General features: G+C 35.7%; 1 protein-coding gene across 1 annotated transcript in view; it reads right to left on the bottom strand.

Annotated features, from left to right (window-relative positions):
- The window catches only part of ASPH (aspartate beta-hydroxylase), a 109120-nt gene that overhangs the window by 16368 nt on the left and 74507 nt on the right, over positions 1-18245 (bottom strand). Inside the window, exons 19-24 of the mRNA XM_031058629.1 lie at positions 17372-17458; positions 14179-14329; positions 13008-13144; positions 7593-7691; positions 6835-6924; positions 3164-3301 (exon numbers count right to left, since the gene is read on the bottom strand). Of these exons, the coding sequence (XP_030914489.1) occupies positions 3164-3301; positions 6835-6924; positions 7593-7691; positions 13008-13144; positions 14179-14329; positions 17372-17458 (702 nt within the window). The remainder of the gene's footprint in view (positions 1-3163; positions 3302-6834; positions 6925-7592; positions 7692-13007; positions 13145-14178; positions 14330-17371; positions 17459-18245) is intronic.

The following is an 18245-nucleotide window of genomic DNA, read 5'->3' as shown; positions in this document are numbered from 1 at the left end:
CAAAGGACACAACATGCAGAAAGGACAAAGTTAATTAAGTCATTGCCTACATATTAATTTCAGACCAGTGGAAAGTCTCTAGGATCCGACGCCATTGTATCTCTTTTATTATTTTTTTTAAATGAGCACCATAATAGAATAATGCTATAAATGAGGTTCTACAGAAGGTACTGGAGAAAGATGCAACGACTCAGTAAGACTGGCTGAGGAAAGCTATTCATTCCAAGGGAAAAGGATGGGTTTTCAGAGATGAAAGTAAGGTTTCCTTTCAACTGAGGTCAAAAGAGGAAGACAGTAGCTTGAATTCCCAGATCCAAAGGCCTAAAATGCCTGTAAATCAGAAACATTAGTAGAACATCTCTACATTAATCACTCACCACACCCTTCCTAATATAAAGGTTTATATTTTCTTCTCCCTGAGAAATCAGGTGCCTCTCCCTATTCTTTCAAGGAAAAACATTAAGCCTCAGTGAGCTGCAGAGAGATTCAAAACTCCACTTCCCTTCAGCACAGTTCCACTAATTAAGATCTACAATGTTCTGATAAGTGTTACTGATATATTCTCAGTCTTCCCTGCCTCCGCCCCCCCAAAAAAACCCAACCCAAAACCCTCTTCCTTAAGACATCCAGGCAAGCAGGTAATATTAAAAGAGATAAAGTATGAGATTGTCTTTTTTTAGCCTTACCCATCAGAAAGTTAAGCATCAGGACCCATTTTTAAGTAAAGTGGTAGGACAGTTAACACCAGAAAAGGAGACGTGCCATGCTTAGACAGTTATTTAGCATTGTAAAAATGAATCATCCTGTGGAAATACCCTTTTTTTTCACTTGCAAACAATGCCACTAGCATGGATAGTATGTCTCAATCTATATGATTTCAGCTAGTTAAGCTGAATGCCCCTCAGAAGGAAATTATTTAACTGAGAATACTGTAAAAAGACAATTTTCTCTTTAGGGCTTTCTGTGGAAGAAGCAAGACAGTGTCAAAATTCACATCCCCATCTCTAGGCCCAAGAAACTAGATGACCCTTTATAAGAAAATCAAGCCAGGTCTGCTGTAAGATGCCACTGATCACAGCTGTGCTGGTTAATGGAATGAACCAAAGAGAGTTCAGCCTTAACTACTGCCCCAGCCCCAAATAAATGCTCAGTTAGCATTATTAAGATACCAAGTTATTGGTATAAAAATAGTTCATTCCCATTTAACAAGCAGTGAAAGTCAGAGAGAAGGCCAGGGCCTCTAGTGCTGTGTACAGTATATATCAGTGTGTACAGTATATATCAGTTTGTACAGTATATATCCATACTGAATTCTACAATGGTGATCTGGAAGCATTTCCCACACAGACAGAAGAGGAATGTAATGAAATGAAGCAGTAGGAACTAACTGTTGATTGGTTTCTGCTTTGTGAGAAGGGGAAATAATTTTTTTAACTAAACCATGTACAGAAGTTGGAGTACTTCATAAATTAGAAAACTAATGTCATCAATAGTTTTTTGCTGCTTCCTGAAGAATACTACTTCTAGTCTTGCTTGCAGCACTGTATGTAATTAGAATTGAACCTGCTTTCTTTCAAAACTTCAAGTATTTTCTTGAGTTACAAAAAAAACAACAATACAAATATTTGTCCTGATGCATATAACTACATTTTGGCTTTATACTTTAAACTGTGAGTGTTGTCTTAAAGATCTTACTACTCCCAAATTATGATACCTGTACAAGTAATTTACCGGTCACAATTTAATCTAGATTCACTGACATATTGCTAATAAACATGTACCACCAAATGATTGGAATGAAAAGGTATTATTGAATTCCAGAGAGGCAGTTGTACTGTGGAGGTCAGGGGTGAATTTTTATTCTTGCTGGTTTTCTGAGCAGCTCTTGTAGAAGCCACTCAAGATGCTGATCCAAACCAAGGCTCCATATCTGGCCTGATTCATCTGAAAAAAACCCTTCAAGGTGAAGGTCTGGTCATTTTATAAAATCAACTGAATTCTTTCACCCTTCAAAGCTGACTCATGCCAAGGGTGAATGGATCATTACCTTCTGTGACATAGGAATTTGAAAGGTTTACATGTAGGGAACTGTAAAACATCACTGCATGTAGCTCTAAAACACCAGTCAAAAAATATGCATATTTCCTTTTTGTTTGACAGAAACATGTAAGTTCCCAGTTTCTCCATATCTTTTATAGCAAGAAGCATCCATTCCCCACATACGTCAAGAATTAGTTCAATATGAACACATTTTATGTGCTAGCCCATAAAGCTCACTGCTTTTTGGTGTGGCTGAAATCACATCGGAGAATCACACTTCAATCTAAATTTCTAGCCTTATTTTTGTTGCCATCAAAACCATAACAAAGAGCAATCTTCCTTTTTAAACTACTTTTTTTTTTTAATAACCATCCTTCCATAGTGTTTTTTTTTAGACATGCTATGTAATTAAGTATAAAGAAACAACCACTCTGAAGGAATTTGTTCCTTACAAATATACATTTTTGAGTTTAAATCATTTATCCATAATGGTTTCTCTAAACCACACACCAATAATTGAAACATACAGGAAAAAGGCTCTTTCTAGTTTTTTAGGAATTATTATTAGAATTGTAGTAAATTAATTAAAAAAAATGCAATTTTGGAAATTAAAGCTATTGTTATGAACAATAACCACACTACCTGCCTTGCATTAAATAAATAAAAAAACCTTTTAAAAATTTTAAATTCTGCATTATTATCTTTTGTTAAATCCATCACTGGGAATCTACAGTTGTTTCTTTCATGCAATTAAAAGCTTCTAAACTCACTAAATATTACACAAGGGATCAAAAGCACAGCCTTTCCTGACTAATTAAAAACTCACAATGGGTATTCCAGACATTACCAAATTGTGCTATCATTTTCCACTCGAGGTGTTACATTTGTCTACCATGCAAATTTTGTATTTATTAATAATTTCAGCCATCCTGTTCCCATTCTCAAATTTGAAAATGTCTAAGCTTATTATATAGTATTTTATTTAATTCTTGTGCTCAGTCTGACACTGCTGTCTGGATTTCACAGTCAGTAGTTCTGACCTTATTGATTAGCATTTTCTCTGCTTAATAACTGATATTATAGCTGTAATTTTAATAAAAACAAAAGTATAATGAAGCCTTACCTTCACCAGTTCTGTATAGCCAGTTTCCCTTGCTGTCCACCAAGGCTGAGCTTTCAGTCCCTTGACATTGTAGAGGGAGCGCTGCCAAACTGATGCAAAGTGACCTCTTTGGTATCCAAGTTCATACCACTTGTATGCCTAAAACATTGCAGTTGTAAACAATCAAATTCATATCAGGAAAAAAAGTAACACTTCCTGGCAAGGTAGCAGACTGTCTCTTCAGATGCTGAGGTTATTCTTTCAATAAAATATACCAGTGAATACTTTAAGGAAAAAAAACACAAAAAAACCCAAATAACAAAATAGATCAGTTGGCCAAGACAGTCCAGTCCAACATTAACAAACTAGGACAACCTTCTCACAACCATTCACATCAAATATGGGCTGGTAATGCATGCCCTTGGGCTTGGAATATCCAATTGTTTCTCATCTTATTCAATTTCATTTTCTCTGTTTCAATTCTCTACCTACAAGTGAAAGATGACTGTCTTCTGCTGCCAGTGGAGATGCTGTGATGATGAAAACAACGATGACTTAAAGTGTTAATTATCTAATACTTAAATGCACTTGAGTTTCTACAAATATTTTTCATCACATCCTAATTGATCACATGGCAGAAACCTGCTGAAGTTAATACTGGACATTTTCTTGTCTTTACTCTCCCTTTACACAACTTGTTTTACCCCTGCACAGCAGCAAAAAAAAAAGCAAAGAAAGAAAATGAGATGCTTGGAAAAAAAAGATCCAGCATTTGTAGTATTGTGAGAAACCACATGCAGGGAAAGTTATACAGAGCTGCCTCCTTCCTGCCCAGCATTGCTGCTACATCTGCAATATTTCTGACAACATAATTTAAAAAAATCCTTCAATAAACAAAAAAAATAAACACCCCCTCCCCCAAAAAAGAAAAAAAAACAAACAAAAAAAAAAAACCCAAACCCAAAAACAAACAAAAAAACCCCACCAAAAAAATCCCAGGACAGCTGAATAGGGAAATATGAGAACAGTAATTCCAGAGCAGAGGGACTGAGGCAGGCAGCAATCCCTGCCTTGAGCAGAAACTGGCCAAAGTCCTCATTGAGAGTCTGTAAACTGTCTTCAGGTTTTTGAAAAATGTTGTACTCTGACCTTTATTAGTCTCCCAAAGTATGGAGCAAAGTCTGCAATACATTCTTGCCCTACAGTATTTTTTTGAAGCACACAAAAGTAGTGTGGGTGAACAGAATAACAGCAGATCATATATAAACTGTCATCTTTTTCTGCCTAGAGAAGCTCAGTAAAATTGTGCATGGGTCAAAAAAAATAAGGTAATACACAGTATATCTTTAAATGTTGATGTTATCTTGGTTAACTTTCTGAAATGGAAGCATTAGGATTTATAACATTTGCTCCCCAAAGTTAAAATACCAGTGAGATATCAATAGATGGTTCATGCTGACTGCCTGCACTCAATTGCAATGTCTGGAATTAGCCCAAATGATAAAGGGAATGAATTATTTGTTTCAGCCCCTGAGCAATGAGCATGAATGTTGCTGCCCTTTAGGATACATCAGCTATTATTATGATGTGTAATACAATTAATTTTTATTTATTAGAAAAATTGTGCTATGGAAGTTGCCTTTATCAGGATGGAATGGGTCAGGCTGCCTCACTCATCCTTTCCATTCCCAAGACTCTGAGAAAGATTTCTTTTCTCATGCAGGTCTTGGCAGGGGAACATGGACAGCTACAACAGTGTAGTTCTCCTTTCCAGGACAGAAATTGTTTGAGATGCACCCAGTTTATACATTCTGTGTGAAGAGTGCTTTGTTGTGTAACAACTTCCACAGTTTTAATTTCTCTTAAGCCGATATGGCATTTTATCAAATTGTAGTTGGAAAGGGCATACTCAATACTGTCCCCCTCACATTTCCCAAGGCCACATTCATAATTCCTAATTTAGCTCTAATAGATGAATATCTCCCTTCAACAAACCTTCAGTGATAGCAATTTCACATCTAACTTAAATATTGATCTGTTTCCTTGATTAAATCTTGAAATTCAGCAAGTCTAGCAAGGTCAGTGAGGAAAATTTAGCTGAACAATGGACTTTCCACTGACAAATTTAGAAGTCTCCTCTATCCCAAGAAGTTCATTTGTCATTAATTAAACTTTTTCTACAGCAGATTTGGCCATTAACTCCATAAACATTAACATATAATTATCCTGGAGTTAAAGATGCTGTACATTAATTACATCTGTGTGGTATCTTTATTCAAACAAATGGCAATGGGATGTTCTAGGCTCAGCAACTCAACCCAGAATGTCCCATGGAAATGTACAGGGATTTGAGACAAGGAGACAGAGGCAGACAGAGTGTGAAAGCAGACTCTGTGTGTGCATGTGTTTCTAAGTAAAATGAAGTAAACTAATTCTCACTTATAAATGAACAATTTAAAAAAAGTGTCATTGGAAGAGTATTGAGGGAAGGCAATCTAGCTTAAAATTCAGATATTACATTCTAGATCTACTGTATGTATAAAATATTGTAATAAAATTTCCATGAATTATTAAAAAAAAGGTAAACTGATGGACTGGACTTGAGAAAGATCACATACAGTGGCTTCACCACAGCCCACTTGTCTACAGTTCATACTGGAGAAGCACCTACTGACTGGGCCACAGCACTAAAAGGGTCAGCATTTTTTACAGTTTTTAGGTATTAATATTAATTTTACAGTTTTTTAGGTATTAATTATTAATAATTAGTATTAATATTTTTACAGCTTTTAGATATTAATTTTACAGTTTTTTAGGTATTAATTATTACTTACATTACTAAGTAAGTAATTAAAAGCAGTGATTTTCATGGCTATTTCTACCCTGATTTTTAATGCTTATTCTCTTCATATTTCCCACCTAGGAATTGGATTTTTCTTTTTTTGCCATTGCTTTTAAATTTATGCCCATATTAAAGTACATGACTAATCAGAGTCTTCAAAAAAGGTCCTTTGCTCCCCTTCCACGACCGTAGTGAAAGTCATATACTTAAATTTTGCTTTTAAGTATAATTTGATTTCAAATAAACAAAAGAGAAACTCTTATGGCTTCCAGCATCATATGTTTGTTTTTGTTGGCCACTCAACAGATACATAGTACAAATTTCTGTTTTCCTGATTGATTTACTGATTTAGTTATTGAAAAAATTTCATAACTCAGCCCACACATTCAGTCCTCTCATGATCCTCTTTTATCTCATATTCATTGGTGCTTTTTCCTTGGAAAGAAAGGAAGATTTACAAAACAATGTTATACAAGGACTTCTATACAGTAATATACATGTAACTGATTCTTTCAACTCTCATTAAAATCTGTAAGTGATATAAGCAGAAAATGGATTCTAGAGACATTTAAAATTTTTGTAAATTTTTATTCCCTTGTTTCAAGCTGCCCTATGCCAGCCTAAACATTTTCAGTTAAATCTAAAGCAAGGGATGCTAACAGATTTTATTGTAATGCTTACAATGGATTTTTTGCTGTTGATCATCTTGACTTCTACACACACATGCTGGATTGTTGTTGCAATCAAACTACTCTTGCTTTCAACATTAAGCCCACCATTAACTGGTTTCCTGGATTCTGCAGCCACTCAGAGATTTAGATTTTAAAGCAAGAACTTGTTAAACATGTACCTCTTTGTCTCCCATTCTCTGTAACGCATCACCCAGATGAAAATAAAAACGTCCATCATCTGTGCCAGGGTCACCAGACTCCAGTCCTTCCTAACAATTACATAAATAAATAAATAAATAAATAAATATGAAAGGTATAAGAAAATTGATAGGACTTCTGTCAATCCGGTACAAGAGACAGGTTATGAAATTAGGTAAAAATGTAACCACCATGGTTACCTGTAACTTAAGCTGAATGAATACAATATGTCAGTAGAAAGTCATTGCGAAACTTTACCAGTTTTCCAAATCCCACAGCCTCTCCCCTCAGTCCCTCCAAGACAGAGGCATATTCAGAGATGGATACTTGCCCCTGACCCTATAAACATATACACAAGCATTTTATAAAGCTGGACCAAGGTTTTATTTTGTAGTATTTCTTCCCAAATACTCAGAAGTATACATAAGGCTTCTCTGGATCTTTCAAGACTCTTAGGTTTGCAACATACTCCTCAACCTCAACATACCAACCTCAAAGAATTTGAGCTCAGAGCTCTGTACTTCAGGTTAACCATTGATAAAACAAATACTTGATGTTTAAGAATTGATGATTTTCAATGTACAAGTTTGTTCCAGTTCATAAGTAGTAATACACCAGTATAACTCCAACAAATAGCTTAAGCAGTGATTTGTAATTAGCACACTTCTAGTCTGACACATTTCATACATTCCAATTCTATTGTTTGCTGGTAAAATGTTTACTGTGGGTGAAAAAGTACCTGTAGATAAGGTATGCTCTCTGCTATCTTGTTTTCTGCCTTCAGGATGAAGCCATAATGTACTTTGGCAAAGCCATCATTTGGAGCCAGACTTAGAACCTGTTTGAGAGAAAATTAATTAAATGCCTCTGTAGGAATCTATGCAAATTAACAAACCTGTGTACAGAATACTATTTAGTAATGCAATGGTATTTTCTTCCATTACAGATTCTCAGGTAAACTCTTGGCTTGTCTGTGCTTTTTTTTCCTCATTCACTTTTGTGCTTTCTCCAGATAAACCAAACTTTGAAGTCTCAGAAGTAAAATTATTTCAACAGAAATTGCTTTTTTTCCACTTGTCCTTTTCTACACTTCTCTCTTGAGTTATAGCATTCTACATTACAGAATTAAACCCACTATCAACACTTAAATTACTTATTCCAGGTTGGACTAATCAGAAGGAAAGTAGCTACTCTTGAAAAAATCTGCAGCAGAAACATATCTGAAATAGTTTTAAATTAGATAGGTTTCCAATGGTAGCAAACAAGTTTTTGCAAGATAAAATACATGAAGCATAATGACCAGAGTTCAGAAAGAAGCTGCAATGTAATGCCAGCATCGTGAGACAGGGATGTGCAAACCCTGGAACACCAAGGGCACTTCCAGCACAGTGGTGAACTGGAGCACTCTCTGGAACAGTGTGCGCTTTTCTGGCCATGAGAAAGAAGGTAATAAAAAGTCTACTGCACTAGTGACTCAATGTGCTTTCACACTGGATGGTGATGGATTAATTATTCTTGTGTAGTTGCGCGCTGCACTCTTTGACCAAGACCAAGCACGCTAAATTCAGCTAAAAGATTTTGTACCCTCAACAAGACTGAGATCATATTTGAGTTTACAAACTGGTTTAATTTTGCAGAAAAGGGAAACTCATGGGCAAATGTCCAGAGATAGGTATTTCATGGAGACTGAGGAAGAGAAGGATTTGTGACTGCAGGCACAGCTGTAGGAAAGGATCAGTGTATGGGGCAGTGTTTCAGGGGAAGGAAGTGTGAAGCTGCCAACCTGAATTCTGGAACATGCACCCCCCACACCAGTCAGATAATTTAAGTGCATTTGGTCTGCCTCAGCCGAGGGCAAAAATTAGAGAGAATGTCTTGATCCACTTTTCAGCTCTGCATTTCTATGATGTACATATTCAATATAATTTGTAGCTCTATGCAATACCAATTACTTGGTTAAGTTAATCTGTTTTTACATCTCTTCTTTCCTTAAAATGAGGGTGGACAGTCTTATCAGGATGGACCCTGAGCCCGTGAGGATCATCACAGGAGCCTGGCAGGCAGAGGAATTACAGAGGCTGATATCCACTGAATGTCTAGACAGCTGCTAAATGCAAAACAACAGACAGATGAGCAATTTCTCTTGCCTAAATCCATTTTTGAAGCTACTAAACTTATGCTGTGGATAAAATGCCTGCATACATTATAGTTATTTCTCTCTGCCTTTTCCAGTCACTGTCTGACATCACTTTTCAATCAAAATAATTACAAGTAAAATCATAAGATGTTTTCTGGACCGACTTCTCTCTTTTCTCAAATCTTAAACACACCAACTACATCCAAGCAAAACCAAATATCACAGGTACAAAATGTTATGAGTTAAAAATAGTAACATTTCACAGAAAATACTTATTATGAAGGAACAAACAATTTGAGAATCTATTAGAAGTCCATAGTATGAGACATTATTAGGAAAAAGTACCACAATAAGGATGAGCCTGATCCCTAGTATAAGACTACACTACCACCTTCTGCATCTTATGCCTTTTGACTACAGGATTCTGTGTATAATTATTTTGATCCAAGAATCTGTACCTGCAGGGTGAAATGAAATGACTGACAGAAATATTTATTAGCCACATAATTTTGTTACAGTTTCTTTAACTATAGGATAAAGCTATCTGATTAATTAAGACAGAATAGAATTTTCTGTATTACGGTTCATTTAAACTATGCCGAGTTGCATTAAGGAATGAGCTACATTCAGAGCCCCTAAAGAGAAGCAAAGAGATACAATCAGCAGAAATTACACTAGAAGTATTTAATGTAAATTGTATTACTCTGTTGCTGTTGCTGCGTGCAATATTAATTATGTTTAGAAATAAGTTTTACTAAACTGCTCATAGCCCATTAAATATTAATCATGAATATAGAAATTAACCTCTGGGGCTATCAGAGACTAATTAGCCATGGCAGAGTACTGTGTTAATGTGGATATTCTGGTTTTGGTACCTGAGATAGCTCAATCAGAGCTGGCTTATGCCTGTCTCTATAATGCTGCACTGAACCATGCTCACATGCCTCAGCAAGGAGGCAGAAAAAGAGCTATTAGCTGAGTAATCAGTCTTACAAAGTTCTCTTTCTCTGTGTTTTTTTATAATCTGTGGATGTTTGAACCAAAAATAGTTCTAATTCTACCAGAACTACTTTTAAAGTTATGTTTTCTTCGAAAATAGAAATAGCACTGAATTCTACTAGGATTATCCTTAACATTATCTTTCCATGTCCCTAAGTGAATTCAAAAGAAAACTATTTAATATTAGAGGCAAAACTGAGATCCTCTCCAGCTGGACATCATTTTCCATCTGTGGTTCAGCAAAAAATTCTGGCAAAAACAAATTAAAAAAGTGCATTTTGGGCAAGTTATACTATACCACACTACAGCTGGAAGCAAAAAACTCTCTTGGTCTGAAGTTCCGTGTTTATACACATTGCTTCTGTAGTTAAAAGAAGAAATATCTATTAAAGACTTTTAAAATAAGCTGCTCAGATGCAACAAACTTGGAAAGCAAGTAAGAATTGACTGGCAAATAAGTAAACTGGCTATTAAATGTAAAGCAAAAGCAGAAAGTTTTCATCTACTAGGATTCCCTGGGCTTCTATTCAATTCCTTGGAGATGATGCAAGCTCAGGTTAGTCTGGTCTGAAATGGCATGTACTGTGATCCCATGTAGGGAACAGTGTCTGTGCAGGGTTCATCTGGTTGCATGTGCTCAGTGCATGCTTAACACAGATCAGTAACACTGAATGGAGATTGAAATGCTACGTCAGGAAGTAAAGACTTTGCCCATGAATCTAGCAGCTTCCCAGGAAATGGGAAACTTGGAGTTTAAGTTCCTCTGCAGAGAAGGGTGTTTAACTACTTGGGAATTTTCCTGAGGAGCAGAAACAAGTACCACATGCACAGGGATTTAGACAACCATGAATAAGGCTAAAGGGAAATCAACAACAAGCTGACACTTTAAGTTGAATAAGAGGTATGCTCTCCTGAGGATGTCTACTGAAGTCTAAGATGCCTGTCCTTTCTGCATTAAAGAACACTTGAATAAAATGTATGAACATCCTTACATTGGGAAACAGAACACAGAATTCATAAATATTGGAGGTATCTACTTTGCAGCAATGAGCTCATACTCTTGTCTGTGCTCTCTTAATATTTTTGTATCAAAAGATTACACAAGTGAGAAGGAATTAGTCACACTGCAGAAGTTTCCCAGCTTTTTTAAAAATCATGGGAAGAGCAAGATGTCTCCTTGAGGGCCTCAGAACCACTATTCAGTTTGCCCCTTTCTCTACCATGCAGAGAACCTGAGCTCCTATGGTAGGAGCTCAAAACCAAGCACTTTATAAATGTGCCTTGCAACGGCTGACCAAAGCACTCCAGAGCAGGCCGTGTAGCCCCCAAGCAATCTGCCCAAAATCATGCAAAAAGCCTTCAGTAGAACTAAGAACCAATGCAGGTACACACGAGATTCTCCCTGTTTCTTTGGGTATTCTTTCTTAAAATCCTGAATTTACAAACTCATCCTGAATTACAACAAAAAAATTACATTGTTGCATTGGAATTCAGCCTGACTAATACCTAAAATGCAGACAAACTCACCATGATTTAAAAAAAAATTAATCCAAATCTTTAAAAAAAACTTATTTGCCCTCCTTTTACAGTGACAGAACATCACTATGCTCTATTCTATTTCAGTGTTAGCAAACTGCAAAACAGAGAAATTATACTGGATAAAGAAGAATGGAAAACGATATGTTAAAAGCACACCAGTTGCATATCTGTTCTTCATCAGAACCCTATGTATTTCTTCTGAAGTATATAAAACTCAGTATCAAAGTAATTATATAGCAAATTCATGACTTTCCTCCATGTATAAAAATCCCTGTGATCATTGAGAAATTCTAACGATTATGTTGTTTGCAACAAAACACTGAATAGTTGCACAGGAAAATCTTGCCCAAAAGGAGCATGGTTTTATTTTCTCAAATTCCTTGCAGCTTGAGTAATAGGTTTGTTTAATAAATTCTACCTTTTAAAGCCAATATTTTCAATCCTCTGAGAAATTTTGACAGCAAGACAAAAATTATTGGACAGAAATGTTTTATGGAAGGACCTAAAAAGTAGCCAAAGTAGCAAAGCAAACATTATTCTGGCAACATCTGAGACTACCAGAGGAGCTTGAGGAAAATAAATGGTATTCCTAGTGTTTGGCTTCTGCTTCCCACCATGTGGTTGGACATCATCCTTCTCTTTCAGAAGCTATCAGAGATGAGAATCTCTTCAGCCTCCCAGATGTGGGGAATGGAAAACTGAGCCTTTATTCTCAGGAGGTGGCACTAATCCTGCTGATCCCTTTCCAGCCTCCATAACCAGACAATTAGCAAGCACCATGAGTGTGCCAACATCAACAGGACCATTCCTGGTCAGGTGTGATGATTTGTGCTCTACCAATGATGTCAGACTCCACATCTGTCAGACAGTTTCCAGATGTTAACAGGGTTTCTAGATCACAGGAGCAGAGTGGCCTTTCCTGGCAGTGAAGTTTCCCCAGCCAGATAACCATGGTATGAGACAGAAATATAAATCCAATGAATTTTCCATACTACAAACATCATGAAAGAAAAATAGATTTTAAGCTGCTTATAAAAAGATGAAAAAACTAAGATAAAATAGCTTTGTGAGAACTGATCTACTTGATTACATGGTTAGAGATGCTGTTCCTGTAAAGAAACTGGCTTACTTTTCCTTCCCTTTTCTTGAAGATTGGTTATCTTTTATTTAGTATGCATCACATATTACATTTTACATACAACACACCTAGATGTGTTTTCAATATAGAAGATTTTTTATTATTAAGCATATGGAAATAACTGCATTTCTCTGTCAATGAGGAAAAACTTAGCATGACAGTATCAGAAAATATAAATTAAAATTTGAAGATAACTGCATTAGAAAAAAAATTGTATCTGTATTAACCCTTCAGTCTCACATGTGACATATTTAACAACTAGAAAAGTTAAAATCAATCAATCTTTCAAATGAACATACAAATGGAAATAATAATTTTCCTTGGCTGGAATGAAAACTCACCTCTTCATATACTTTCTTAGCATTGCTGTTATCTCCTATCAAGAGGTAACCAACTCCAAGGTCATTCTTGAATGAAGTCTCACTGGGAAACAGCTGAACTAATTTCTGTAGAGTAACCAGGGAACCCCTCATGCGACCTGATTTGATTGAACAAGACTTAATTACTAGTGCAGATATAAAAAACAGTAGCAAGATGTTTACACAACATCTAAGGAAACACAAATCAGAGGCAAGTGGTCCACTTTCACTGACAGTCAAGAAGGAGAACCTGGAAAAACTTGTGCAGACAGGAGCACATTCAGCTGCCTGGCTGTCACTGTGGGTGTAGCAGGAATATCTCAGAGAACCACTGCAATCACACAGTGCTATGGCAGCCTCTTGTGGAGGACCCTTCACAGTGCAGAAACAACATGATTTAAGCTTTGGTTGCTCTATCATACACAGCTAGCAAAGCACTGGACAAAACTAAGTAAACATATAGTAATAAACTTCACCTTAATTAAGTAAATTCCATTGATTTCTAGTGTTAAGTAATAGTTCTACTCTACTTCTGTTATGAAGTTTATCACGCTTTATGCACTTAAAATTAGGTATGTTCCTTGGATTCCTAAATGAGGTCTTGCTAAAGAAAAGCAAGAACAAAACAACTTGATATTAAAAATCGAACCCAAAGGAACAGAACTCCTGACTTCACTTCATATTCTAATCATCTCTTTTCTTACATCACAGAATTGAGATCTAAAACTAGAATCTAAACCTAAATCTCGAGGCTGTTCTCCCCATCTTCAACTCGATTCTTCTCTATGTTTACTGAAAGTTTATTCTGAGTCTGTTTACTCTGCTTATGCCAGTAATTTCCTCTTGATTTTCTTCAGCTTGAGTAGAAAAAGAAAAGTTTCTTCTTTGTCTGGCAATAAAAAATTTTAACTATCTATCATCATAGCTTCTCATAGCATCTGCTGCAGCTTTCTACAGGCACTATTATCCTAAATTATAGACACTAGTTCCCTAGAAAAAAATTAAATAATGTAAAAATGGTTTTAATTTAAGATACAAGGAAGACAAGTCCAACCAAAAATTCAAGGGAATTGTCACCTTAAAATCCTTAGTGATGTCTTGAAATCCTCACTCAGATAACTCCTGTAACTTTTATACCATCCTCAAAACTTACCAAGGAACTGCTGCCTGTCTGCTTCTCGCTTCAAGCTGAGTTTTATCAGATCTGAAGGGACATTTGGCAGACTAACCACCTCATCATAGGTGTTGATAGCTTGTTGCAGCATCTCATTGCTCCTCATTTTCTCAGCTAAGTCATCTTCTGACTAGAAAGAATAACAAAACCATTATTAGAACTCCTAATAATCCGTTAGTCTTAAAACCAACTATTTTCTTACCAGGCAAATTATGCAATTGTTAGAATATGGGTTGTGCTTTATGAGAAATCACATTAGAATTACCATTTAATCTTGTTACCTACAAATTATTTGAAAGGAGAAGCAGGAGAAAATTTGCTCCTAAAATATACATTAACACAGATTTTGATTAATATTTGTAGAATTCATAATTCCTGCTTTCAAAAGCAGATGAAGCAATCTGTTTTAATAACACAGAAGAAATGCAAAATTTTGCCTATGGACTATTTGTATACTAAGCCTTACTTCAAAAGCAATACTCAGGTCAAAACACCAACAAACATTTTTATCTATTCTGACACATTTATTTACACTCCTTATTGCAAAATGAATTAGGAATTGCCTTTTGCCTTGCATACTTTAATAGAATATGTACCCTACAACTCCTTCAAAACTTAAACTTGTGCATCAAATTCAGCAGACCAAAAGATATATGAGCTCTCTACAATGAAACTAACAGAAGCTATGACTGATCTCACTTGTGGTAAGGCATGTTCATACTTTGCTTCCATAGCTGAAAAAGACTATGTCTCAAATGCAGAATTTTTAAAGCCTTATGTTGAATTGTTTATAGAAATTTATGTATTTTCACATGTTTGACGCATTCTTCTCAAGTACTTCTAAGTTTATTGGCTTATGTTTGTTCTTAAGACAAAAGCCATGTAGGATGTATCACAAGCATGATGGTTGTTGGTCTATTTAAATTCACTGTTGCATCAAAGATGCACACATTAAATGAAATTGCTTCAACTGTGTTATCTCTATATGCTATAACAAGTATCTGAAATCTTTTTGCACTTCTGTCCTTTAATTCTTTCCTTGAGTTGTTTTAAAACTTAGTATTGGAAATATTAAAAAATGTGGTTATTCAGCCAAACAGTTCATCAAGCAGCTTTCAGAGACAACTTCAGAAATCAGTTTTAAGCAATAACTTATTTTTTCTGATTTACATTCACTAGGAAATTTATTTCTCCTTTTTTCAAAGGAATTGCAGGGCAAAGAATATTACAGATATGTAACAAAGAAGCAAAAATTGTCAGCATAAAATCTGCATAACTCCACCAGTATAAATCATATAAGGAGGTTAAAAACATATCCATTGTTCTTTTCAGCTGTAAAGATGTTAACGAATTCTGTAGAGTATCATTTTATCTGGCTCAAGTGTAATTCAGACAGCAAATAAAGAATTGCTCATATTTCTGAAAAACACACCAACAATGAAATATTTTGCAGGTTTTTTGGGAAAAGAGTTGCCTTTTAAAGCCATTAAAGGATCCAGAACAAATCAATCCTCATGTCTTATTAAAAATGGAATCTACAAAATTAGCATGTAATGCTGATTCATGCTTCAAAGAAAAGGAGAACTACACTTTTGTGGTGAATTCTTGATCTCCTTTAGCTTTAATCTTCAAGGCCTTTAACCTTATCCTTTGCAGTTTTACTTTTAGTTAGTGATGAGAAATAGCAAATTTAAATGAATTTTGTTGGTATGAATCCCCATTTAAAAATAATACTGTGTTACAATGCAAATGTTAAGAATAATTCATCTGTCTGAAGCCCGTGGTTTTCTTCTTCCTTCAGACAGCTTAAACTTACACATACTGGGTTCAATAAAATTGCCATCATAATATTAATATGACTGTTCAGTAAAATGACTAGTATGAACCTTCAAAAGCTACAGAAAATGAACTTATCATTGTTTTTACACACTCCCAGGAAATGCACCTAATTATTTCTTCAGATCTTGGTCTGTATTGACCTTTCATGGATTACTGAAGTAGAAGTAGGCAGCTACAAATTGCTGTAAATGGACAAATGAAGTTGGGTCACTGAGATGGGAATTCTGAATGAGAATAAATTTCACAACTAGCTGCAGTGATCTGCCCTTCTCTCTAAAGCCATTGAGGAGGCAGGAAGCATATTCTATTAGATATAATGAGTAGATTTGTAAAAGCTGGTAAATATTAAAAGTGTAACTTAACAGAGAGGAGTCCATCATGTCGATGAACAAAGTGGTCTCCTACTGTAAAGAGGCAAAGAGTTCAGCAAACTGTCACCACAGAGAGCACTGAAGCATTTGGTCTGCTCTGTATCAAGTGCTTGTGTGATAGATTTTTGGATAATCACAGCTTTGGTTTTAGCATGACTATTATTAACCAAGTGGAGACTGGTTGTGACTCCAAGATCTTCATCAATTGTCTAACAGCACCATTCCTTCTTGCAGTGAGGGCTTCACTTTTTTATCCTGATTAACATGAGTTCAAGGAGTTTTTTATTATTCCTAGTGCAGCAGGATTATCCTACTATTATTCCCTTTTGAGACATCTCAACACAGCCTAAAAGTATTATAAATGCAGAGATTATTTTCTGATGCCTTCTGGGTTTTGGTTGGTTTTTTTTAGTATTTTTTTTGAAGGGAAACACCTGAAACATAACTCACCCTACAAGTAAAGCTAATTAAGCCTCACTGCCTGAGAATTTGTGTTCTTTATCCTTTAACTCTTTCTCTCTAAAAACTCCAAATCCTCTTCTCTATTCCCACTAGAGCAAAAAGCAGCATTTATCCCAGGCTGACAGACATGTTGATTTCCCAGCTACAGTATGTATGTAATAGTATGTAACAGGTAGGCTCTGCCTGTTGTTCCTGCACTGGGGCATTAGTTGGTATTTATCTCTTGCCATTCACTTGACAGTTCTCCTGAGATCTACAGGATGTACCTTATTTTTTTTGTTATTTACAGTACTTCACACTGAAGTTCCACAAAAGCTGCCAAAGCAATTGAGGAAGGACAGTTGACTGAAGAGATTCATATGACAGATCACATGATTCTTTTTTTACCTAGAAAACCAGCATAAATTTATAAATTAGTTCCAACTGGTGTTTATAACTCTATTGGTAAAACAAAATGGTTATTTTAGCTTTTTTCAACATCTATCACTTTTTTTAAGTACCTGTGCTTTCCCGTATCTTGCTCGAGGACTTTGTGGATATTGATTCACTAATGCTTCAAAGGCCCTTAGAGCTTCTTCAACTTTTCCCTGAAAAGCAGAGATATTTATCAGCAATTCTATCTAATAAAAATGCTGAAGGATGCAGGACCTAATAACACATTAGTTTTACAATTAAAGAACAAACACTAAACAATGCAGACTGAATCAACAGCTTTCACTCATACTTTTGTTGGGATTGCCCTTTTAAGAGGAATTGTCATTATTTATGAAACAATATAATCTAATTTTCATGGTGAAAATTAATTACTTGGTTTTTCATACTTTACTCACTTTCCCTTGTTGGCTGGATAAAATGCTGAGATGAAAATAACCTCTCTCTATAGAAAAGACCCTACTGCTAATAACAAATTCCAGACCAGAAATAATAGAGAAGAGGAAGAAAATTCTGGAGACAGGTGGAAATTTTCCCTCTGCATACCTCTCATGATGAACAGCATCATAACTACAGTATTTCTAAGGGAAATACTGTAGACTCAATCACAATGTATGGCTGTTTCCCCCAAGTTTTTGCATGACAACGTCCCTCAGGACATGTCACACAAATCCAAATGTAACTGTGGTATTGTCCTGGTGGATGCTGATCCTGTGATGTACAGTGACTAGCAAGTTCAGATGGAAGTTGAGAAGAACCAGCCCCACTGTCAAACAGGTGCTAAGCACTGCTTGGCAACGTTTGGCAATAGATCTTGCTGCCACTTCCACCTCTTTACAGCTTTATAAATATGAGTTATATGTGTATGAATTATACACAACTGCCTTGCTATCTTCAAATATTATACACGTCTGATTTATTCCTAAATTTATTCTGATTCCT

The sequence above is a fragment of the Geospiza fortis genome, unplaced genomic scaffold (assembly GCF_000277835.1).
Source record: "Geospiza fortis unplaced genomic scaffold, GeoFor_1.0 scaffold121, whole genome shotgun sequence".
NCBI classification, from domain to species: domain Eukaryota; kingdom Metazoa; phylum Chordata; class Aves; order Passeriformes; family Thraupidae; genus Geospiza; species Geospiza fortis.
Note: the sequence above shows the minus strand (reverse complement) of the source record. Positions and strands in the feature narration are given on the sequence as shown.